This window comes from Hylobates moloch, unplaced genomic scaffold (genome assembly GCF_009828535.3).
Source record: "Hylobates moloch isolate HMO894 unplaced genomic scaffold, HMol_V3 SCAFFOLD_7, whole genome shotgun sequence".
NCBI lineage: Eukaryota > Metazoa > Chordata > Mammalia > Primates > Hylobatidae > Hylobates > Hylobates moloch.
The window spans coordinates 27,319,316-27,344,651 of NW_026652282.1; the positions used below are offsets into that span (position 1 = coordinate 27,319,316).

The 25,336-nt window shown below is 37.9% G+C and overlaps 1 protein-coding gene across 1 annotated transcript in view; it reads left to right on the forward strand.

The window, feature by feature from the left end:
- Window positions 1–25,336, forward strand: part of GK (glycerol kinase) — an 81,171-nt gene that overhangs the window by 25,898 nt on the left and 29,937 nt on the right. The window contains exons 4-10 of the mRNA XM_058441302.1: window positions 12,922–13,010; window positions 16,237–16,374; window positions 17,879–17,988; window positions 18,477–18,543; window positions 19,583–19,600; window positions 22,276–22,311; window positions 22,704–22,771. Of these exons, the coding sequence (XP_058297285.1) occupies window positions 12,922–13,010; window positions 16,237–16,374; window positions 17,879–17,988; window positions 18,477–18,543; window positions 19,583–19,600; window positions 22,276–22,311; window positions 22,704–22,771 (526 nt within the window). The remainder of the gene's footprint in view (window positions 1–12,921; window positions 13,011–16,236; window positions 16,375–17,878; window positions 17,989–18,476; window positions 18,544–19,582; window positions 19,601–22,275; window positions 22,312–22,703; window positions 22,772–25,336) is intronic.

Below are 25,336 nucleotides of genomic sequence, written 5' to 3' on the forward strand. Positions count from 1 at the left end.
AAGAAAAAAAAAAAAACACATGCAGTCATGGTGCCTATAATATTGATGGGATGGGCAGAAGAGTCTGCTAAGAAATTAACTGTTGTATATTTACCATTTTTGGATCATACATATTCACATATTGAATTAACTCTCCCATGCTCTCTCCTCTTGCTGATTGTCTTACAAATGAGTGAATGTTTGCTAAATTGTTTTATAACCCCTGCTGTTTGTGACATCTAAAAGAGATCTTACCTCCTTACCCTCAAAAAATTAAAATTACGTATGTTCACAGTCATTTTTCTATAAAGTACTTGTGTGTTTGTCTTTCCATCTAGGAATTTGAATTATTCTTCTAAGGTTATAAAAATAGAATACTGGAATTTTAGCTGCTTCTGCTACAAATGTGGCTATTTGAGCAGGGATTAAAAAACCCCAAATCTCAAATATACCACTTTTAGGTATCACAACTTATTAGGTGTAAATGATCCTGAGTATATTTTAGCATCATTATTAGCATGACAGTTGTTGAACACCGAATGATACTACCACTTCCTAAAAGGAAAATTTTGTTCTAAATTACAATCACTAAAAGACTTCATTGTGTCAGATAGCAAAGCACAATTTTTTATCAATAAAATACTAAGTTGTGGGATGGGGAGTGGAATCAAATGATCAGAGAGGGGATAATTTTGGGGGAATAATCTTTATTAAAAGTTAAAGTATTTAATGTTATTGTATTATAAGAAAGCATTTAGTATGTTTTCTGTATTTATGATAAAAAATTCTCAAAAAATTTGAAAGAATTACAACTAAAGATCCTTTTAGTACATCTTTTTCTGTGTTTTTTTGTTTTTTTTTTTCTGTTTTTTTTTGAGACAGTCTTGCTGTTGCCCAGGCTGGGGTGCAATGGCACAATCTCGGCTCACTGCAACCTCCACCTCCTGGGTTCAAGCCCTTCTCCTCCCTCACCCTCCCCAGTAGCTGGGATCACAGGCGCCCACCACCACGCCCAGCAATTTTTTTTTTTTTTTTTTGTATTTTTAGTAGAGATGGGGTAATCCACCCATCTTAGCCTCCCAAAGTGCTGGGATTGCAGGCATGAGCCACCACGCCCAGCCAGAAGTACATCTTTTAAATGTTTATTTTGTTCTCATTCTCATGAATAATTCATTTTGAGTATAAGACAATTTAATGACTAGTATTTAAGAGAGTATCCTTTGATAGATCAATGTTAGCTAACTTCCTGAACTAGTTAAGGTTTTACTTTCTTTTGTTTTCTTAATGAAAGGAAGAGCCTACTCAGGCAAACCAGAAAGTTCCAGTTAAATTCTGAGCTTTTTTTTTTTTTTCTTTTTTTGAGACAGAGTCTTCTCTTTCACTCAGGCAGGAGTGCAGTGGTGCAATCTCGACTCACTCTATCTCCCGGGTTCAAGTGATTTTCGTGCCTCAGCCTCCCAAGTAGCTGGGATTATAGGTGTGCACCATCATGCCCGACTAATTTTTGTATTTTCAGTAGAGACAGGGTTTCACCATGTTGGCTGGACTGGTCTCAAACTCCCGACCTCAGGTGATCTGCCAACCTTGGCACTCCCGGCCAGTTCCAGTTAAATTCTAAACATTGAATTGTGGAAATGGAGCTTTGGACTTTGAATTGTGGAAATGGAACTTTGGACTTTGAATTGTTATTTTTCAAATAATGCAACTAGGTAAGCTGAAGTTATGCTTACAGTAAAGATTTAAGTAAATGTTTTACTAGAAAATCTTTCTGTGATGTGCTTATTTAGTTATTTCCTTCTCTTCTGCGTGTGTCCCTCTGCACCCCTCCCCCATTCTACGTGCTTTGCAGTATTAATTCAAATGTTCATAGGATATGAGGAATTCTTTTCTTCTATCCTGAGCCACATACATGTTTTGAGAACCTCTTACATGTTTGATGTTATCCTGGGTACTATAAAGGATACAAATTATATTGGCTGTTTTTTTAAGCACTTTATAATCTAGTTTTGGAAACAGAAAACTAGATTAGGGAACAATCCATAAAACAAAAGTAGGGAATAGTTGATAAATCGTGTTGATAAGTTGAATAGGACTTAGAGCAAGTACATATCAGTATGGATTTTGAAATTTTAGCATACTTTTCACAGTGGAGGTTGAACTTCACTTGGGCCTTGAAGCGAAGCGTATATTGGATTGCATTAGGAAAAGAGAAAATTGAGGAATAATGTGAACAAGCTGTGAAGGTGAAAATGTGTACACGTATTTTGCCAGAGTAAAGAAATGGATGAGTTTCATGCATAGGTTGACTCATTTTTTTTTTTTTTTTTTTTTTTAGTAGAACTAGCAGTGATAATAATACTCAGTAAGTGCTAACTGCTATTACTTTGGGATTGTGCTAAGTATTTTACCCATATTATTTAATCTCACTGACCCTGTGAAACAGATTTTACTACCCCTATTTTATAAATTAATTGTGGAAAAGCTCTATAACTTGTCCAATGGCATGTAGCTATAAGTAGAGTAAAGCCACAGTTTAAGCATGAACAGTCTCCAACCTTAAAGCTTGTGTTCTAATTTGGGTAGACAGGGGTTGGTAAGGATATAGAGGGGGCTGAAAGCCATGCAGTGTAGTGTAGACTTAAAACACGGGGCAGCTTGAGGCAAAACAGATGATAAAGGAGAGTTTAGCCATCCCATGATGGTGGAATGGGTTGTTTCAAACACACCAGTATGCTGAGAACAGCCAGAAAAGCTGGATGAAAATGAAATAAAATTCTGAAGAACTGGAAGGCTACCAAGGCAGTGAGGACAGAAGGAAAGCCCAGAGACATAAGCCTAGCATTTGGTGTTGCTTATCTCCTGGAGATATCGGTAGGTTCCCAAAGGAGTATCTCACAGGCTAAGCCACACTTTTGCAGGTCCATAAAGATAAGGAAGCAAAAGGTGAAGTCAAGGGCTGCCAAGGGTGGGGATGAGTGTTGGTAAAATCCCAAACTTTGGACTGGAACTGTGAAAGGTCAAATCCTGGAAGTGAGGTAAACTGAAAATAAACCAACCCTCACAGGAATTGAAGCCCAGATTCAAATGATCTTTAACACTAATTGGATTAAGATGATCTGAGATTGCTAATGCTAGTGGCCTAACTTCCTTTCAGAAATAAAAGTAAATCCTTTCTGGAGGAAGACAAAATCATCTAGAGCCTCACATAATCTCTAGAATTTTTCATATGCATTATCTAGTTTTCTATTAAAAAGAAACCATGCATACAAAACAAAACATGACTGAAAAGCAACAGAAACAAGTGACATTAGAAACAGACTCAAGAAATTCAGATGTTAGAGTTTTTAGACTTTAAAATAGCCATAATTAATATGTTCAGGGAATTAATTGACAAGATTGAGATTGATAATCTTGGCAAAGAATTGAAGTCCAGTTTAAATGGACATTCTAAAACTGTATTAAGAACTCAATTGATGGGGTTTTACCATCAGAGGAGACATAGCTGAAGATGAATTTGTGAGCTGGAAGATAAATCAGAACTGGGAGAGAGAGCAAAATATTTAGACTGAAGCATAGAGAAACAAAAGTTTAGAAAAGGCACAAAAGAATGTAAGAGAAATATGGGAAAAGGTGAAGAAGTTTAATATATTTGTAATTGGACTTCCAGAAGGAAAGGAATGAGAAAAAACGAGGCAGAAATAACATTTGACAGCTAATCGGAGAAAGTTTTTCAAAACCGGTGAAAGATAGCAAGCTGTAGATTCAATAAGCACTATAATCCCTAGGCAAGATAAATATACAGAAGACCATACTTACGCTGGGATATGAAGATATAAAGTTTTGAAGTAGCTGAGGAAAAAAGATATATAACCTTCAAAAGAGTGACCCTAAGACTTTCAGCTAAGTTATCAATGGAAACAAAGGAAGTCAGAATGCAATGGAATGAAACCTTTAAAGTACTCAAAGAAAGTAACTTCCACATACAGTTCTATATCCAGTGAAAAAATTAAGAAATGAAAGTGAAATATACTAGGAGTTGGTGAGGATATAGAGGTCACCAAAAGCTATGCAGAGTAGCGTAGACTTGATACACTAGGCAGCTAACCCATTCTCTTAGTCCATTCAGGCTACTATAACAAAATACCCTAGATTGGATTATTTATAAACAACAAAAATTTTATTGTTTATACATTGGATAGGGCATAAGGAGGGGGGAAAAAATAAAGCAGGCCTGTGAGATTTTCAGCCTGAGAGAACAGAAGGAAATTAAATAATATTTAGGGGGTACCAACCTGAGAGAAAAAATGGCCTTGTTTTCGACAAGGTAAGTATTGAACTTGTAATAGAAGCTAATTTCTGGGCAATGAGAAATTAGATGGTTCCAAATGTAGACTTGAAAATTGATAACATAAATGTGATAATCTCAATTTATTATGGATGAACTCACTATAGTAATTAATATAAAATTAATTCAATGAAAGAATAGGTGCCTTTCTGTGTTCTAGGTTTTGTGATAACCCTTGGCATAGTGACAAACCAGGAAGACTTTGTACTTGCCTTTCTGCCACAGAAACTAAGGATAGGAGTTGGAAGCTAGAAGGAGAAAGGGAAATAGGAAAGGAAGAGAGCCACTAAGAAATGACAAGGGTAGATTCTGCCTCCAGTTTTATTTCATCCAGGAAAACACTGAAGTGTCATATCTCCATGTAGGTCTTGAGTTGAAAATATCAACATAATATTAAATCTTTAGCAGTTTTATTCTAAAGCAACACAAGGTAGGATGGATGGAAACAATGAGATTTTCACGTATGTTTGTCTCTGAACTTCTTTTGCTTTGTTTATATCACACTCTAGGTTTTATACTTTTTTCTCTGTCTCAGTTCAGGCTGCTTTAACAAAAATATCATAGACTGGGTGGCTTATAGATTAGAAATTTATTTCTCACATTTCTGGAAGCTAGAAGTTCAAGATCAAGGTGCTTACCCATCTGGTGTCTAGTGAGGACCTTCTTCCTGGTTTGCAGATGACTGTCTTCTCATCCTCATATGGCAGACAGTGATAAAAAGAAAGTAAGCTCTCTCTTTTTATGAGGGTACTGATCTCATTAATGAGGGCTCCACCCTCATGGCCTAATTTATCTCTCAAAGGTCCCATCTTTAATACCATCATATTAGGGGTTAAGATTTTAACATATGAATTTGGAAGAGACACATACATTCAGTCCATAGCATTCTCTTTGTATGCTTTCTTCCTTCGTTGTCTATGTCTCTTGTAAATCTCTGTAACTCTAGGCCTGTCCTTCTCCTCTTTATTTCTGTCTTACTAAATTATACAACAGATGATATATGCATATATATATAGCTGTATATCAATATATACATTTTAAATAGAGATAGGGTCTCGCTGTGTTGAGTAGGCTGGTCTTGAATTCCTGGCCTCAAGTGATCCTCCCATCTTGGCCTCCCAAAGTGCTGGGATTACAGGTGCGAGCCACCATACCCGGCCAGATGAGCAATATTTATTACAAACAAGCATATGAGAGGAGCACCTTATGTTTCCCTTTTTAAAAACTTCTATGTGGCCTCCTTTCTTTATGGCTCAGGGACACTTGATAAGCAATAATTCACTCACCCCCACTACAGTAACAGAAAAACCAAGATAGGAGAACTTCAGGATATCAATGGTGGCCACGGCATAGGCTTGATGAAGGTAAAGACTGAGAAGGGCTATTTGTTTTTGCTTGCAATAAAGGTGTGTTTGTTTATTGACATCTTTTCTATCAGATACAATTATAAACAGAAAAAAATTTAAATGGGTCCGTTGAGGAAGAGATGGCCTAATTTACAAGTTCTATATATTTTTAGAATTTATCTGTTAATTATGTGATTAATAAGGTAAACATTAATGTGATATCTAAAATGGGGAAGTGTTACTTTGCATCACTGCTTTCCAGCCACTGTGCCATGATGCAGGCATTTACAATAATGACCTCATTGGTGGATCAGCAAGAGCTTTGTGGCCCTGGAACCGAAGCGGGCCTTGGGCTTCTCTTGCCTCTCTTCAGTTGCCCTAGTCTTCCTGGTACTTCTCGCTCTCCCTTTTAGCATTATCTTCAATATTCCCTTCCACGGGGTTTCCTCTACCCACCCATTTTTCTAAGCCTTTTCCTTCCAAAAGCAGCTTTTATTAATGGTCTACATAACTGGTTGTCTTCTAACTATTATTGAAAAAGTAAATAAGCCACAGACTAAACTGACCAAGAAGCACAAAACTACCCAAGTAGTTAAAATGTGAAGCGGGAGAAGGCTTGAATCAGTGATGTTTAGTATGTTTACACACACATTCTACTGATGCTACCAGGGAAATGTTCTGTCCGAACTAGAATGGCCTAGCTGTATTTCCCCGTAATTGGCCAAGTTTGCTCACTCACCACTGCAGTTGATTGGTATGCATGGTAAGTATAGAGCAATATGACCCTCACTCTGGTAGCTTTCTGTAGAGCACAATTCTTGATTTAATATAAAAATACCATTCATAGGCCAGGCGTGGTGGCTTACACCTATAATCCCAACACTTTGGGATGTCCAGGTGGGCGGATCACCTGAGGTCGGGAGTTTGAGACCAGCCTGACCAACATGGAGAAACCCCGTCTCTACTAAAAATACAAAAAATTAGCTGGGCGTGGTAGCGCATGCCTGTAATCCCACTTACTCTGGAGGCTGAGGCAGGAGAATTGCTTGAATCCGGGAGGCAGAGGTTGCAGTGAGCTGAGATGGCGCCATTGCACTCCAACCTGGGCAACAAGAGCAAAACTCCATCTCAAAAAAAAAAAAAGCATTCACAGTAGGGACTAATCCAGCAAGGCAAGAGTCCCTGGCTTAACACTTTTAGGATATTAAAGAAAACCGCCCACAAAAAATATTTCGTTGTCCCTGAAACATTTTTCTATATTTAAATGGTAGTGCAAACATTTTTTTCTAAGATGTTGTATTTAAAGTTCCCAATGGCACACATAACTCTTTATGCAGAGTGTTGCAATTTTAAAGATTGGTTATCGTTTTTACATTTTTTAAACATACTGGTTAATACTGGGCCAATTATTAAACCTATGTGATCATGAGTTGAGATCTGAACCTTGAGCTCAATCCTTTTATCTTTTCTGAAACTGGCTTATGTTTCAAAGAATCAGCAGAAAAGAAAACCATAGATGACAAACCACCTAAAACACCTAAGCACACTTAACTTTAAACAATAAAGTATTTTTTTTAATTGGTTCTTTGTGGGAGAAGGTTTTTCGCTTTTGTAAAATCTAGAATTTTCAGCTTTATTAAGATCCACTTATTTTCCATTAAAAAAATTCCATTATTACAGGATTCTTTGAAAACCTTACATCTCCCTCAATCCTGGGTAAAGAAATACTGCTGTATTTATTTTGCAGTGATTGAATTATTCAAATCTGGCCAAATAAAAAGAAACTGACTTAGTTTTCAACTTTGAGTTCTCCAATCTTTAATAATTATTTTTATCCCATTAAGACTATGATGTCATCATGGCTATACCTACCTAGAGGTTTAATTCTAGATTCAGGTTCTGGGTTCAGATCCTAGCTTTTCCACTTCCTACCATTCTGTGCCTGTTCCCTTAACAGGTAAACTGGGGAGATGAAAAGCGTAGACCTTATAGACTTGAGGTGTAGATCAGTGAGTTAATCCATGTAGGATACTTAAGCCAGGGCCTGACGGACTATAAGGCTTCAGTAATTGTTAGCTAGGGCCACTGTTCTGAATTGGCTGATAGCCTTTTTCATCCAGTAATACCAGATGAAATGATTGGTTTATACATGACAGGTGTTCCTAGGGGAAATGCAGAGCCTACCTGGGATCACCCACACTCAAGTCAGTCATTGATATTTTGGCATTTTATACCCAAGAGCTGAAATTGGCTTCAGCCCCCGCCTTTTGGCATATATGTAAATCAATCTTTCCTTCCCAACTCTGTTTTACTTTTGGCCCCACCTGTTTCTGAGAATGTCATCAGGTGAGGGGCAGCCATCAATATAGTCTCTTCCACCTTGCAAATGACCACTTACCCAGCTTAATTAATAGCTTAGCTTTTGACAAATAGTAAAATGCCATAACTAAATCTGTTTTACTATCATATCTCTTGTGGGAGAAACAACCCAATAACACTTCGTATAACTGTCAGCAGTCTGTGCTTAGGATGCGTTCTGTAACCTGGAGCCTCACCTTCACCTCACTTCCTATCACCCTAGCAGCTCATGACAGACCATCTCAGAGAAGATTTATTATTTGCCTTTGTTTCTAGTCAACTGGAAACAGCTAGATGATTTTAGTGGGTTTTTTTTTTACTTTGTTTTGTTTTTCCTTCTATTGTCATGACTAACGAAAAACTGGAAAGTTATGAGGTTTTATTATTCTAAATATTTAAAAAATAATTTATTCCTCTGTACTGTTTGTTACTATGTCACTAACTCTAGCCCATGGGGATTGAGGCAACTACATTTATTTTCACTCTTCAAACTTTTTTTTTCCAGAACAAACTAAATCTACCAGACAGATTGGATGTGACTTTATTTAATACAAATAAGTTCAGATCATCCAAGTTATTTTTATTAACTTACTTATTTGATGGGCTTGACCATTTAATTCTGCTTTACTTGGTGTAGATAAAGGGAGGGACATACCTTCTAGAAGTGGGCTGTCTAGTGTTCTGGACTCCCTAGCATCAATTTTCCTTCTATTTTTTTCCTAATTACTTTGGAAGTTTGCAATCCCCTGTTCCCTCTAGACACGTTGCCCCCTTCTGTGGAGGTGCCCTTTACTCCCAGCTATCTTACCAGGAAAGTGCTTTCTTGGGGACCTGCCTTCCCAAAGCAGCCCTTTCATGTCTTAGTGTAGATGGCCACAACACAGACTGTAGCATGCTCCTTGCCATTCCTTTCTAACATCCTCTAGGATTGTGCTCCCTCAGTACATCATCCATCATTTCAATTTAGTGGTTGAATGAGTAGTCAATTACAACCTGAGCCACTTTTCTAATTAGGATGCCTATATGTTGCCAGATAGAGAAGAGTCATCCTAAACAAGAAGCAGGTATTTACCTGGTCTTCATCCAAATGGAAATATTATTGAATCAGAGATTCATACTGGACTTCCTTTTTTCCCTTTCTGCTCCCTGCCTCCTCTTCCTTTTCTTTTTCTACACCAATGTGTAGAAAAAATGTTCATTCTGATGAACTTGCCCAAGTGATCTACCATTTCCTAAATGGTCAACAAGAGACCTTGAACCTGGCCATCTCTAGCATGAATTGCCCTTATTTCTTCTAATGCTCCAGCTGCTCCAGTTTCTCCTGGCCCTTCAGTTCCAGTTGCCGTTGTTCCCTCTGGCTCTTCAGTTCCAGCTCCTGGTACTTCCTCAGGTATTGGTACTCTGGCTATTGCTCACTTCCCAGCCTCCCAAGTCCTATATGTTGGGGGAAATTGACTTCTGCTGCCAGATCTGGATCTGTCATTCCTTTTGATTATTCTCAGAGATTACCTACACAAGGGGCTTGGTCCTCCAGCTTGGGAGTCTTCTCTTTGGCTTTTGGTCTCTCTGCAAATCTAATTCTGCCATCTTAGCTTCTTTAATGAGTTTTCTAATTTTTTTGTTCTTAATTTAATTAATTTTGAGCATTTGTGAATTGCTTGGTAGTGTACCAACCACTGATATTTTTCTCTTTGGCAGTTTTACTAATGCATTCCATGTATTCTAACTGCCTTAATGTCTGTCTATAAAAACACAGTAATTATTATGACAGGTTTCTATGATCGTGGAACAGTGGAAGGAGAAAGACTTTAGAGACCATCTAGTCCAGCCTCCTTGTTTTATATTTCGAGAATCCAGACCAAGAAGGGTAAAATGAGTTGCCTAAGTCACATAGCTTATTGGTGGCAAAGCCAAACATTGAATTTTGGTCTCCCTGATTTCACATCCAGTGTTTTGATTCTTTGTGGTGAGGATTTAACTCTGTGTTTACCACTATTGTCAGTCATAGCTGCAAACTTTCAAGTGAGGAATAAAGTGCCTAAGTGGTCCTTGCCAAGGAGCAATAGAATCACAGGGACACTGGGACTTGGGGAACCATCTGATTATCGGGGGGTTTCTTTAGATTTTTTTTAACATATAATTGGAACACAACTACTATTTTAAAGAACATGCTCTTGAAAAGATGAAAAGAGTTTCTCCCGGGAGGCGGAGGCTGCGGTGAGCCGCGATCGCATCACTGCACTCCAGACTGGGCGACAGAAAGAGACTCTGTCTCAAAAAAAAAAAAAAAAGAGAGAGAGAGCGGAGAGAGAGAAAGAAAAGAGGTTCTCATGTTTTAGTATTATACTGAATTACTTGAGACACTTGTAACAAAAGTACAGAGGCTCAGAGCTCAGGCCTTGCCTAGACCTGCAACCAGAATCATGCAAGGTAGGGCCTGAATTTTAAGGTTTTCCAGGTAGTCCTGGTATGCTTTATAGGAAAGAACCACTGCTGTGAAGTCTAGCAGTGTTTCTCAAAATGGGGTACCTATTTAAAAGTCAGATTTCTGGGCCTCATTCCCAGAACTACTATCCTAGAATTTATGGGGATGGAGCCCATCTTTAAGCTCCCTTGTGAATATTATGTCCATTAAAATATGAAAAAACACTGGTCTAGAATATTTTAAGTCATTAACCAAAAAAGCCTAGAGCAGTGGCTTTCAAATGTATTTGTTCATGCCCCTTGGTAAGAATTACATTTTACATAATGATTCAGCAAATCCACATAACTAAAACAAAAGTTTCACAAATCAATATTTATCTTACCCAGTGCACTGAACTCTGATATTTTCCATTCTAATTCATCCTATGTCAATTTTTAAAGTAGGTAATCAAAACTCACTAAATTCATTTTTAAACTCATAGCTCACTCTATTTTGAAACACTGAGTATTGAGATGTGCTTGTTAATTTTACCTATCATAGATTTAAAACTTGTCTAATTCTTCTACTTTTTCTAGTTATTTCTGTAAGCCAGTAACACCTGCTAGGATTGTTTACCTGTAAGGAAGGTCCACTTTTGTCACAGTCATACAGTACTGCCACTGTGTAAAAGTAGACTTCCCTTGTTCCCTGGGCATGGGAGATCTTGCCACCTCCATGATGATGTCACTAATGGCTTGTATCAATCACAGTGTAAATAATAGAAAATTCTATTTCAACTAAATGAAGTTTCAAGCGGGGGCAGTTCTTTTGCTCATGGAAGCAGCAGTCTGACGGTAGCTAAGTTTAGGTGCTGTTTGATTCCAGACTCAGACAGTATCACCTGCATCCCCCTCAAGCCTGCCTTTTCTGGGATGGCTCCTGATGTGGCATATTCACCTCTCCCTTCATGAGGGCAGCAGGCCCAAGCCACACACTGCCAAGGTCAACTGAGAAGAGGGACTCTTGCAGACTGAGCACAAATCTCTTTGACCACATGTTGTCTCCTGATCCAGTCACTGGGGCCCAGACCCATTCCTGGAGCTGCGAGTAAGATCAAATCTCAGGCACACTACATGGCTGAGGATGAGGGTGGGCCGATTTCCTAAAAAGAATTCGAAATACCTCTCCCCAACAGATGCAGGAGGAGTAGATACTGGGCAGCAAATGCAGATGTTATCTATCATAGGCCATATATTTTCATGGTCTTTCTCTTTTCCCTCCTGTTTTCTTGGTTGTGGTGAGTCTTTTCTTGCTGCTTTTCCCACCTACAGAAACCAGTATCTTGCCTGAAGTCCCCAGTTTAAATCTTGTGGAAAGTAGCCACTGTCAAAATGAAGTGCAGGGCCCTCCAGGGAAATGACAGCATAAGTAATTAGAAAGAATTGATTAAAATTTACTACAGGAAATAACTGCTTTTTAGTGAAGAGAATGGAGTAATATAGAAGAGTTAACCAAACTACACAATGATTGCTAGCATTCAAATATGTGGTAGTGGGCAAGCTTGTATAGTCTTCCCTGGAGTCCTTTAAATAGACTATAAAACTGAGTCTTTTCAGGAGGTATCTGAGTAGTCAGTGTCCTAAAAATATCAAATGACCACAAATAGATTAAAAGTTATCAAAGTTTAAGTACAAAACTTAAATCTGGCGAATAAAGCTCAGCTGATTCTATTGGCTGCCTTTCACAATTACTTTATGTACTATTTAATGTTTCCTCTTCCTCAAGCCTACTATCATGAAGCAAAACAGAAATCCTTTCCACCAGGGGGTTAGAAAGTAGATAATAGCTACTTAGTAAAGATAATGTTGATCCGTTAAAATGGAGATTTTTTTTTTTTTTTTATACTCCAGCAGAGAGAAAGAATGGTGCCTTTAAAAGTATTCTAATGATTCCGGGTCTAGCATACTTGGAAAGATTTCAATGTAAATAAGCATTTCATACATAACAGACGGAATCTTTTGTTTCTTTAATAACAGAATCAAGTTATCTACTTTGTCTTAGTCACAAATTGCTCCCTAGTTTGTTAAGATGCACACTTTATATATGGTATGATGATCCTGGGTTTTGCATTTTGTGCTACCAACTAGCCTGCCTAGCTTTTAGATATTCTCTGGCCCCATGTGTGCTTAGAAAATCTATATTCCAAATATTTTTTGTAGTTTTTTCTATAAAAATAATACAAAATAAGCACTCTAAGGTTTGTATTATTCTCCTAACTTGGTCTGTAATTTTGCATAAAAGCTTTAAATCCTCTCATAAATTTATTTTTATCTAACAATATGCCCATTCATTTCTAATTTTCTAATTTCTATCTCTTAAAAGCTATAGCATTTAATTTCCTTATAGAAACTAATCCGTCTTTTATCCTTGATAGTGATTTCAGTAAGTTCTTATTTTTTAAATGAAGTTTTTCATGTATATTATTTTATTTTGGTCTATAGTGTGGCTTGATCTAAGAACCCAGTCTACTGTTGAGAGTCTTAGTAAAAGAATTCCAGGAAATAATAACTTCGTCAAGGTAAGAATTTCTTCAGAAGTATACTATAAGAATGTTTCTTTTTTTAAAAAAAGTTTGCAGATTTCACTAGTAAGAAGCATCTTGTGGTACAATAGTTACTTGATACAATTTATAGAATCTTTTTCCCGGATAATTGAGGCCAACTCAAGTCTTTACCTTCCCGTCTTTCTTGCTTTGTGGTGGATTGGAACAATGATACCACAAAATTGACAGGCTGGAAGAGATTATAATGCGTCCCAGTGGCTTAAGTCATACTTCCCAAGGGGTGCTTTTTTTTTTTTTGAGACGGAGTTTTACTCTTGTTGCCCAGGCTGGAGTGCAATGGTGCGATCTCAGCTCACCGCAACCTCTGCCTCCTGGGTTCAAGCAATTCTCCTGCCTCAGCCTCCCGAGTAGCTGGGACTACAGACATGTGCCACCGTGCCCGGCTAATTTTTTGTATTTTTAGTAGAGATGGGGTTTCACTGTGTTAGCCAGGATGGTCTCTATCTCCTGACCTCATGATCCACCCACTTCGGCCTCCCAAAGTGCTGGTGGGAGGGGTGCTTTCTATAATTGAACTATGTTTTCCAAATCTATCCCTGTTTTTTCTACTGCCCATCAAAAAATGTTCTGGCTGCTTTTGAGTTTTTAAACATCTGGATTCAGAGAGAGAGAAAATAAAAGACACTTTAGCCCTTTATTGAACCCCTCTTCCACTTTGTTCATATGAAGAAGGCTAATAAAACTGCCTAATTTTCAGTCCTTATATAGATCCCTCTTCACATAAAGGAAGGGAGAGTGAATTTTTAAAATAGGCGAGGAATTTTTTTAGCAAGGTCAAGGCCAAGTTCTAGCATCTAAAAGGAAGTTCCCTTTTTCTGTTTTTGTTTTTTGTGTTTTGTTTGTTGTTGTTGTTTATCCCCTTTTTATTTGTCAGTGGGATGCTTGTGTCATTTTCTTTTAAAACTATTGTTGAAATCCCATTAATTGCAGTGATCTGACCATTCCGTCCCCCCACAATAACTTCAGACTTGTCCTGAATAAATCATTTTCTATTCCGTTCCCTTCATCACCCTGCCCAGTCCTCATCCTCACCTGCAGCTGCACTCTGCTTCGAGGGATGCATGCTTTTCTCTCCGATGTCATTTTAGGCAACTTTTACACTTTCTACCCCCATCATGAAAATAAGATATTATGTACTACCTCGCTATTGACTTTGTGAGATCTTCCCAGGTCATCTTTTGGGATGACCCTTGGTCCTTCAAAGTAAATAATATTTCCATAAAATATCTCCTTCCATTTTTTTTTTTTTCGAGACAGGGTCTCACTCTGTTGCCCAGGCTGGAGTGCAGTGGCACAATCTCTGCTCACTGCAACCTCTGCCTCCCAGGTTCAAATGATCCTCCTGCCTCAGCCTCCCCAGTGGCTGAGATTACAGGCAAGCACCACCAAGCCCGGCTAATTTTTTTTCTATTTTTAGTGGAGGCAAGGTTTCACCATGTTGGCCAGGCTGGCCTCAAACTCCCGACCTCAGGTGATCTGCCCGCCTCAGCCTCCCAAAATGCTGGGATTATAGACGTGAGCCACCGCGCCCGGCCTCCTTCCCTTCTTTTTGTGCATTGATTTTTCTTTTTTTAAAGAAAGCTAGAAAACCTTGAGTTAAGATTTTTAATTTACAGGTTGCATTAAAGTATTAAATCCTTTGGTTTGAGTTTTCTTACAAAACCATACTCATATGAGATATGAGGGAAAAAGTTATCACTTTCTGTAGTTAGGTGATAAATAAGAATAGAGATGGGGAGGGGAAACATAGTTGCATTATTTTTGTATATGTATTTTCTTTTTCTTTTCTTTTTTTTTTTGAGACAGTCTCGCTCTGTCGCCCAGGCTGGAGTGCAGTGGCGCCATCTCGGCTCACTGCAAGCTCCGCCTCCTTGGTTCATGCCATTCTCCTGCCTCAGCCTCCTGTGTAGCTGGGACTACAGGCGCCCGCCACCATTCCCAGCTAATTTTTTGTATTTTTAGTAGAGACGGGGTTTCACCATGTTAGCCAGGATGGTCTCGATCTCCTGACCTCGTGATCCGCCCACCTCGGCCTCCCAAAGTGCTGGGATTACAGGCGTGAGCCACTGCGCCTGGCATATTTTCTTAACTAGTTAACTTTAATCAGCCTTTATATACATTTAGTGTTTAATATACTAACCACAAATGAGTTGAGTTTGACCCATTCTCAAGGAAGATTGGTAAGCACATACATGTTTCATTTTTACCCATTAATCTTTCTTCAGTTCACATTCCCTCTGTTTAATATATTTACTAAATTTAGGCAACTGCTGTTTTAGATAGAGTAATTCTGTGTTGCTTTATTTATTTATTTATTTATTTATTTATTTATTTTTTTTTTTTTTTTTGAGACAGAATCTCGCTCTGTCATCCAGGCTGGAGTGCAGTGACGTGATCTCAACTCACTGCAACCTCTGCCTCCCAGGTTCAAGTGATTCTCTTGTCTCAGCTTCCCAAGTAGCTGAGATTACAGGTGTGCGCTACCATGCCCAGCTAATTTTTATATTTTTAGTAGAGACGGGGTTTCACCATGTTGGCCAGGTTGGTTTCGAACTCCTGACCTCAAGTGATCCACCTGCCTCAGCCTCCCAAAGTGTTGGGATTACAGGCATGAGCCACCACACCTGGCCCTGTGTTGCTTTAATTTGGCATAGCTTTGAGCTCTACTTTAGTGTCTACTAATTTCATGTTATGTTATTTGAACATGTGTGTGTATATATGTAAAATGTATTATTAAGTCTTATTGTTTTAAAAGTTTTCTGGTTATGATCATTAGTTTATGATTTGGTATACTCTCTGATTTTTAATAGTTTAAATGTCATTTTTATGGAATATAAAATAAACAGCATAGTTTTGGGCTAGGTTCTACATACAATACTAATTTATTGCAAAAATCAACATCTACATTGTCACTATCTAATTACAGGATGTTGTGTCATTTAATTTTCTCTTTACCTTGCTACGTGGATGCCCTTTGAACTATAAACATGTCACCCTAATCTTTGTTCATGAACATGCTTTCCTGTGCCATGAGACAGGAAAAGTATTTTTATTCATAATACTATGGGATTGCCTTCAGGGTCTTCGAATATTTTGTGATTTGTTGAGCTCTTTTGTTTGGTGGTTTTGTTTTAAACTGTTAAACATTTCATTTGCTAACTGAACTTCACAACTGTTTTAGTCCAAGACAGGCCTTCCACTTAGCACTTACTTCAGTGCAGTGAAACTTCGTTGGCTCCTTGACAATGTGAGAAAAGTTCAAAAGGCCGTTGAAGAAAAACGAGCTCTTTTTGGGACTATTGATTCATGGCTTATTTGGGTATGTTTAAATATAATGGATATATAGAGAATTTTTTCAGAAATTTTTTCTAGACTGCCTTGCCTATTGTTTTCTACTAGCAGGTCAGACTTTTCAATTAGCAGCATTATGATGAAAAACCACTGAAGAAGCAACAGGAGAACATTTCAGCTTCCATTCGAGAAGCATTTTTGCCTACTTCCTCTTTATTTTTTCTTATCTTACTTCAGTGAAAATGAAGGATAATTACCAAAACTTTATCTAATATCTATCATCTTTAGGATCAGTAATTTAGGTACCCTTTCCCTATTGTCTGTTATATACTCCTTTCCCACTAGCCATGTCTTAGACACAATAACTATTTAGCAGGATAAAATACCTAGAGTACTTTTATCTTTTGCTTTCAACATTACACAACTGTCTCTTGTATAATCGATCCATAATATGAAACTAAATCATACTGGAAATTTCTATTTAGAATCTTTTTGCCTAAGCTGAACACACAGCAATCATCAACCTATGGCCAATCTTGTTTCTACTATACTCACATATTCTTTCTCCCCACAGATAATTTTAAAACAAATGCCAGACATTTCATTTTATTTGTAAATATTTCAGTAAGTATGTAATGATCTTTTTCAACATTCAAGGGAATGTCAAGGAAATATTGTCCCCACTCTCACTTGCCAGATCCACAGAGCAGGTCTTTCAGAACCCATATCAGAAAGAGGCACCTTCTTCACCTCTCCATGTGCTTGACCAGGGCAGAATGTGCTTTGTGTTCATGGCCAGCCATTTTCACGTGTGTCAATCACAGTTGAATGAGTACCTTTGACAATTGCATCAAACCAGAGTAAGGCAAGATGTAGAAACTGTGAGCTGTAGGAGACTCAAGGGAGCACATTTTGGCTATATCCCACTAGATGCTGTTTATCGACCTGTGTTCCTTTCCTACCTCTTATTGCTTCCATGTAAAGGAAGGCAGCGGTGCCTTCAGTTCAGGCATGTGGGTATACCTGAGAAAAAAAGTTTTAAACTCTCCTTTCAGGATATATGCTTAGGTGAGTGTAGACAGCATGATGCGAATTGTTATTTAAACAACAACAGCAACAACAAAAAATACCAAAGAGATAACAACAGCACACAATTCTCTAATAATCCTTATGAGGCAGATATTTCAATTTATTTCGTCTTGCCGAATTTAATAAGACTCTGAGTTTTCTAAACATAATAGGATGAAAACAAAACTGATTTTTTATTTATCCATCAAGTAACTGGAATTGTGCTGATAAGGTGGCCACTAGCCACATTTGGCTATTGAGCACTTCAAATATGATCAAATTGAGGTTTGCTGTAAGCATGGAATATACACCAGATTTCAAAGACTTAGTACAGAAAAAAGAAGGGAAAAAATGTAATGTTCCATTCCTTTGCTTTGTGTGCTCTGCTGATTATGATCCTTAACAATGTGTAAATAAAATTGCAAATAAGTACAAATTTAACCTGACTTTTTTACTCTGCCTAGAGTTTGACAGGAGGAGTCAATGGAGGTGTCCACTGTACAGATGTAACAAATGCAAGTAGGACTATGCTTTTCAACATTCATTCTTTGGAATGGGATAAACAACTCTGCGAGTAAGTTCTATTTTGCTCTAAATATAGTTTTCCCAATACACTACCTATTTATAACCGAAATCTTACTATTTTCAGATGTCAGTAGAGCACCAAAATTTAACTGTTGATATTTCAACTACAATATGCAAATCTATGTTGTGTGTTTTTTAAAGAGAGACTATTATTGCATATATAATAAACAGGCCAAATTAATTATTCTTCACGGAAGTTTGAATAACTTCCTTTATAAAATGGAAGTTCCTTTATAAAAGTACTTTGATTTCTGTGTGCTTTCTAATTTTTATTGATTGGCTTGCATAAAGTTAGAATGTTAAATATCTAAGAATACAGCTATGTTCTGTTGGCTTACGTATTTATTGCTATCTTACTCCATGCTCAAAAACATCCATTTCTAATTGTTATTTATGCTTTTTGCATTTAAATACATATAAATGTTTCTAGATGTCTATTTAAAACAGTGTTAAATACCCAATCTTCTTGTTTTTCAGATTTTTTGGAATTCCAATGGAAATTCTTCCAAATGTCCGGAGTTCTTCTGAGATCTATGGCCTAATGGTAAAAAACAAACAAACAAACAAAAAACACACACACACAAAAAAACAAAAAAAACCACCTAATAATGAAAGTTTTTTTATTAGAAAACAACTTTACTATTCATAATTCAAAAGTCAACTGTGTTATGTTTTGTAACTTAAAAACTTTACAGTCCTTATCAATGGATTTGCATTTATAAACTTTAATTGGTTTTTGAGTATTATTATTTTTAAAGAATTGATGGGGTACTCTAACTTTAGATGTTGGCATGAGCCAATTTATTCTTTGAATCCAAATAACTGTTTGGTAGCTGTGGTGTCTGCTTTTAATTTACCGGAGAGACTCTGCATATTTAGTAGTGTTCTTTTTCCCGTTGAATCTTTTTTATGGCCAAGCTACGTTATATATTAGATTCTTTGTCTGCCTGAGCAAAATTTGGCAAAGAAACTGAAAGCAAAGAGTCTGTTTCTGATCTGGGATTGCTAATTAAACTAGTTTCTGTAATGGACATTTTTACTTTTGATTTCACTGAAATCCAGTAAAGACATAGCTTCAGCAAAAGTGTGCCTAGCATCATTAAGAGTCTGTGGTTAAACATCAGGAATGAAAACCTCTAGGAGGATTTGCACTGGTGTTTGAGCACAAAAATCTGGAATTTATGATGACTCAGGAATAAGTCTGATAAATTACAAAAAGTATTGCTTAGACATTTCGTGAAAGATATGAGAAACTTCACTTACAAAGTTAATAATAATATAGATGAACACTAAGTGCTCTGGATAAAGCTTGAGCAAGAATTTTTAACTGTTTCATTTATAATAAAGCTTTTTAAGGCAACATAGAATTTCTTAAGGGAGCCATAGTCACTGCTTATCTACAGTAAAAATGCTTTGATCATTTCATGGCTGTCTGCAAACTGACTTGGGTCAAGGAAAAAGAAACGATGCTTGAGAAATAGTTTCAGAGGATGGTTAGGAAAAAAACATTGAACTGGCCTAGTTTTCTCTTGTATTTAAAATATTATGCTTCTATCCTTCTTTTTCCCCCTTGCTGACTATAGAAAATCTCTCATAGCCTGGTGAGTAGGTTGCCCACCAATTATGTACCCATTCATTTGGAAAAGATACAGTGCACTTCCATTTATTTTTAGACAAGCAGAAGTCCATTTACTAAACATATATATCTAGAATTTCCGTGACCTTCCAAATTATTATGAGCTCTAGTCAGATTTTAATTTAAAAAAAAACTTAATCTTGTTTGTTTTTAAAGAGTAATGTTCTAAAATAAAAGACTAACGTAGTTTCCTGGAATGAGAGATTCTGATATTCTCATAAAGTACAACTGTGATGTGCTTTGGGCTTTACCATAATAGGGCAATTAGATAGATATAGTTTGAAATGTCTATTTTAAATGATATATTGACCACCTTTCCAGACTAGTTAGTTGGAAATGCACTGTTACTTTTTCTGCATGCTTCATCAAGGATGCTCCAGGAGGAGCATCAGAGGTCCCTCCCTCTGAAGAAAAAAGAGCACTTTACATGCCTGAACACACATTGTAGATCCTGTTGATAGTTTGTTAATTTTGCAAGTATAAGCAAAGACTTCTTGTAATACTTAAATATATCAAGATATATAGCCTCTAGGTTTCCTATAGATTCACTTTAAGCCTTTTATGAAATTTACCCTTTACTTAATATCCAGGTTCAGATTTTCAAAGAATATATACAGTGAATGAAAATAGCAGGTTTTGCTGGGCACCGTGGCTCACGCCTGTAATCCCAGCACTTTGGGAGGCCGAGGCGGGCATATCACGAGGTCAGGAGATCGAGACCATCCTGGCTAACATGGTGAAACCCTGTCTCTACTAAAAATACAAAAAAATTAGCCGTCGGCCGGGCGCGGTGGCTCACGCCTGTAATCCCAGCACTTTGGGAGGCTGAGGTGGGCGGATCACAAGGTCAGGAGATCCAGACCATCCTGGCTAACATGGTGAAACCCCGTCTTTACTAAAAATACAAAAAAATTAGCCGGGCCTGGTAGCGGGTGCCTGTAGTCCCAGCTACTTGGGAGGCCGAGGCAGGAGAATGGCATGAACCTGGGAGGCGGAGCTTGCAGTGAGCCGAGATCGCGCCACTGCACTCCAGCCTGGGCGAGAGGGAGACTCCGTCTCAAAAAAAAAAAAAAAGAAATTAGCCAGGTGAGGTGGCACATGCCTGTATTCCCAGCTACTCGGGAGGCTGAGGCAGGAGAATCACTTGAAGAACCCGGGAGGCAGAGGTTGCGGTGAGCCAAGATGGTGCCATTGCACTCCAGCCTGGGCAATGAGAGTGAAACTCCATCTCAAAAAAAAAAAAAAAAAAAAAAAAAAGAAAAGAAAATAGCAGGTTTTGAATTAACCAGAAAACATGAAAGAAATAAAGTGATACCAGCTATCTAGAGGACATTTTCTATTTTGTAAAGAGTTTCTACATTTATGCTATTATTTCTTCATTATCATAGCTATGTGAGGTGAATTCTATTCTTGCCCTCACTTTAACAGATGGGATATCTAAAGCTCCCAGAGCCTGGGAGACTTGCTCATACATGGCAGACCAAGGAGTGAGGTCCAAAACTTTAGTTTGGTGCTCATCCTAGTACATCACCCCTACTTCAGGGATTTTATATATATATATATACACACACACACACACACACACACACACACACACACTTTTTTTTTTTTTTGAGATGGAGGCTCACTCTGTCACCCAGGCTGGAGTGCAATGGCACAATCTTGGCTCACTGCAACCCCGCCTCCTGGGTTCAAGTGATTCTCCCACCTCAGCCTCCTGAGTAGCTGGGATTACAGGTACCCACCATCATGCCCGGCTAATTTTGATATTTTTGTGGAGATGGGGTTTCACCATGTTGGCCAGGCTGGTCTTCAAGTCCTGACCTCAGGTGATCCTCCCACCTCGGCCTCCCAAAGTGCTGGGATTACAGGCATGAGGCACAGTGCCCGGCCAGGGATCCTATTTCTTAGTTCTCCTAATTCCTTAATATCATTAAATATTGCCTTGAGTTAATGTGTCTTTTTTTTTAATTAAGGTTGTAAAGTCTACAATCAGCCACTGAAATCTCATTTTTCTTCCTAGAATGCTGGCCATCATGATCAAAATAAAAACCAGTATTTATGACATAAATTAACTGTTGCTTATCTAAATTTGAAGAAAGATGTTTGCTATGAACAAATAATATACAATACCTGAACACTCTTGTGTTTAGAGCAGCTTGAGTAGAAAGAAAAGTTGCTAAAATATGGCCTTGCAAAATAAATATGTTTCATACTGGTTTGATAGCTATTGGAAGAATATATTAGTCATTTCTTAATAATGGCAATAATAGCAAAGTACTAATGAACTTGAGCAATCACGTAGCCCAATCTCCATTTTGTAGAGAAATAATGTGATGTATTGAGAGGTTTCAACAGCCTCCTAGTAGATTAATACTAACTAACTAACCAAGAGTAGAGCCCTCATTTACTGGCTCCCAGTCTAACGTTTTATGTTCATTCTCCAGTGCCACATCTCTTCCTGTCATTCTAGGAATACTTGTAGTATCTGTCTCTTTATCATTCATTTAGTCGAAATGCTTTCTTTGTCTTGTCTGCTCACATCCTCTGGCACATTGCTACTTGTGTTCACTCTTGTTGCAGTTATGTTAGAGCCAAAATTTTGTGACTATTCATAATCCTTTTTTAAAATTTTATTAGAAAGCTGGGGCCTTGGAAGGTGTGCCAATATCTGGGGTAAGTTTCATCACCGAGTATCTCCCCATCCCCACCCTTTTCCATGTTATGGCTTTCCTCCTCTTAGTTCATCAGTGTGCCTCTTTTTAAACTAGGGGAAACAAGTAAAAGTTGCAAAATTGGCTAATTCTTGTTCTTACATGTCATACTGTGGGCCATTGAGAATCTTTTGAATAAATTAATTTTAACTCTCCCTTCCCATACCTATTATCTTATATATTAACAAATGGTATTAACAAATGGGGAAAATGGCCAAATGGAGAAAATGCAAGGAAATAGACAGTTCATTCTTTGATAAATAAAAAATGAAAAATATATCCTATGGCTCTTCTAAAAAGGAAATTAATACTATTGTATTAGTCAGTGTTCTTTATTGTCATTTATACTTTCAGTGTTTAGGGGACCAGTCTGCTGCATTGGTGGGACAAATGTGCTTCCAGATTGGACAAGCCAAAAATACGTGAGTTTAAGAAACAGACTTAAAAACCAGTGCTGTTTTGTTTTTTCTACTTTGTGCTTTGAATAAGGAAAAGCTTTTGAAGTTCATCCAGGATGAAAATCAATAGCTTAATAGCTCCAATATGCATATATACACTTTTTACCATTTTTTATTATCTTTAAATAAAATACAAAATGCCATACATATGTACACTGATGAAGCTTACAAAGACCTTAATTTGTAGGCTGGGCGCGGTGGCTCACGCCTGTAATCCCAGCACTTTGAGTGGCAGAGACAGGTGGATCACCTGAGGTCGGGAGTTAGAGACCAGCCTGACCAACGTGGAGAAACCCCATCTCTACTAAAAGTACAAAATTAGCCAGGCATGTTGGTGCATGCCTGTAATCCCAGCTACTCAGGAGGCTGAGGCAGGAGAATTGCTTGAACCCGGGAGGTGGAGGTTGCCGTGAGCCGAGATCACGCCATTGTACGCCAGCTTGGGCAAGAAGAACGAAACTCCATCTCAAAAAATAAATAAATAAATAAAAATAAAAATAAAATAAAAAATAAAAATGAATAAATAAAAAAGATTACCTTCAAATAAGTATAATGATTGGTGGAACAGAAAGAAAGAGTGCCAGATTCAGACTCAGAAGGCATGGCCTTGAGATCTAGTTCTGCTTTTGTGTCAAGGCTATGACCTTAGACAAGCTCCTTGAGTATCCATTTTCTCATCCTAAAGTGGGAGTCATCTTCTTATTACTCTTAGATATGGGGCTTGTTCCAGACTCTGCATGTGTGAGTAGTAAGAAGATGAGATTGAGAGAAAAATATACCAAATCTCTACTTCTATCATTCTTTCTGCTTCTTGTCAAAGGAGAAACTTCAGATAATGGAGAGAAAGCACAATGCCAGGAAAATAACCTTGAAAATCCTACAAAAATATAACTTTACAGTTAGTGAGAAAGACTTAATATGCCAAAAACTATACTTTATATTACGGCTCTTCCTCACTTCTTCCCATGCCTCTCACCACCCCACCAATCTCCCCAAAAAGGCAAGAATACTTTGAACCAAAATTACCTGGCCAAGGTAATCTTTTAAATATTAAATATTAAAAAAGCTACCTGCCAATTATACGTATTCATGAACAAAATTAAATATGCCTCAAAAGCTGAATTAATACTGACCATTATAACACAAGCTTAGCCAATGGCTATTGTGTTACCTATAATGTTTATGTGCTTTAAACACATGATATCGTTTAATCCACATATAGATCCTATTATTGCCATTTTATAGATCAAGAAACTGAGAATTAAAGAAAAAAATTTATGCAACAGCATACAACTAGTAAGTGGGAGATGCAATATTTGCACCCAGATCCATGTCATTCCTTAGCCAGGGTTCTTAACCTGTGTACTATACTACCTCCTGTATGGAAAAGATTTCCATACAACTGGCAAGAGGCTACATTTAATTGGTTCTTTTCTTGAGGATTTCCTAATTATCTCATCGATTTTAACTTCAGTGGTTAAATTCTTCCTTTGTGAATAATGGAATGTGTAACATTTCTAGATTAAACGTTCTTGTAGTCTAGCAGGGTCAGTGGCTCTCATGCAAGAGTGTGACATCATTTGTGTGAGAGTTTTTTGAGGAGGAGGGATATGGGAATTCTTTGCAGGTCATGGTAATCTGAGGTTACATGACCAACAGCATCTGAGTCAGCCTGAGTCTGGAAACATTCTTGGAATCTGGGTTCCAGGCAGCTGGAATCAAGTGCCATGAGAAACTTTGAAGCAAAGCTGTTGAGTTTCAATGGGAGGAAAGAAAAATCACAAGAGATTATCTTAGTAATGAGATGCTTTGAAAAATGAGCAGTATTGGAGGGTACAGGGAACACTGAACAAAGATACGTATGGGGAAATAGAAGACTTCATTTAGAGAATGTAGAGAACATTAGAGTAGGGAAGTGACAAAAAATATAAAGCTAGGATCATGTTGTGAAGCCCTATATTTCAGGCTAAGGAGCTTTTCTTGATAGGCAATAGGAAACTTTTGAAGGTTTATGAGCTGGTGTTCAGAGATGACTGGAGTTGTCAGTAGCAGTCTTGGGTGAAAGTGAGGAAAGACTAGAGGCCAAGACGCCATGGAGGAAGCCACTATAGTGTCCTGGTAATGAGCACATGGGCTCAGAAGGATGGAGACAGAGAGGGAGGCCATGAGTGAATGCGCATGGCACTGCAGAGGAGAAAGGGAGGGGAAGTGTGTATGTCATCTAGGTACCTGGACCTTGTGGTTAGGCTTAGCCAAAGTAAGGAAAGGGTCCAAGTGGAAGAATTTCTGTTCAGAGCGTTGTTCATGGTGCTGGCAGGCTGTATGTTGCACACATTTGGAAATGTGGACTAAGTTCAGTATAAAAATAGAAATTTTTGGCCAGGCGCGGTGGCTCATACCTGTAATCCCAGCACTTTGGGAGGCCAAGGCAGGTGGATCACTTGAGGTCAGGAGTTTGGGACCAGTCTCACCATCATGGCAGAACCCTGTCTCTACTAAAAATACAAAAATTAGCTGGGTGTGGTGGCG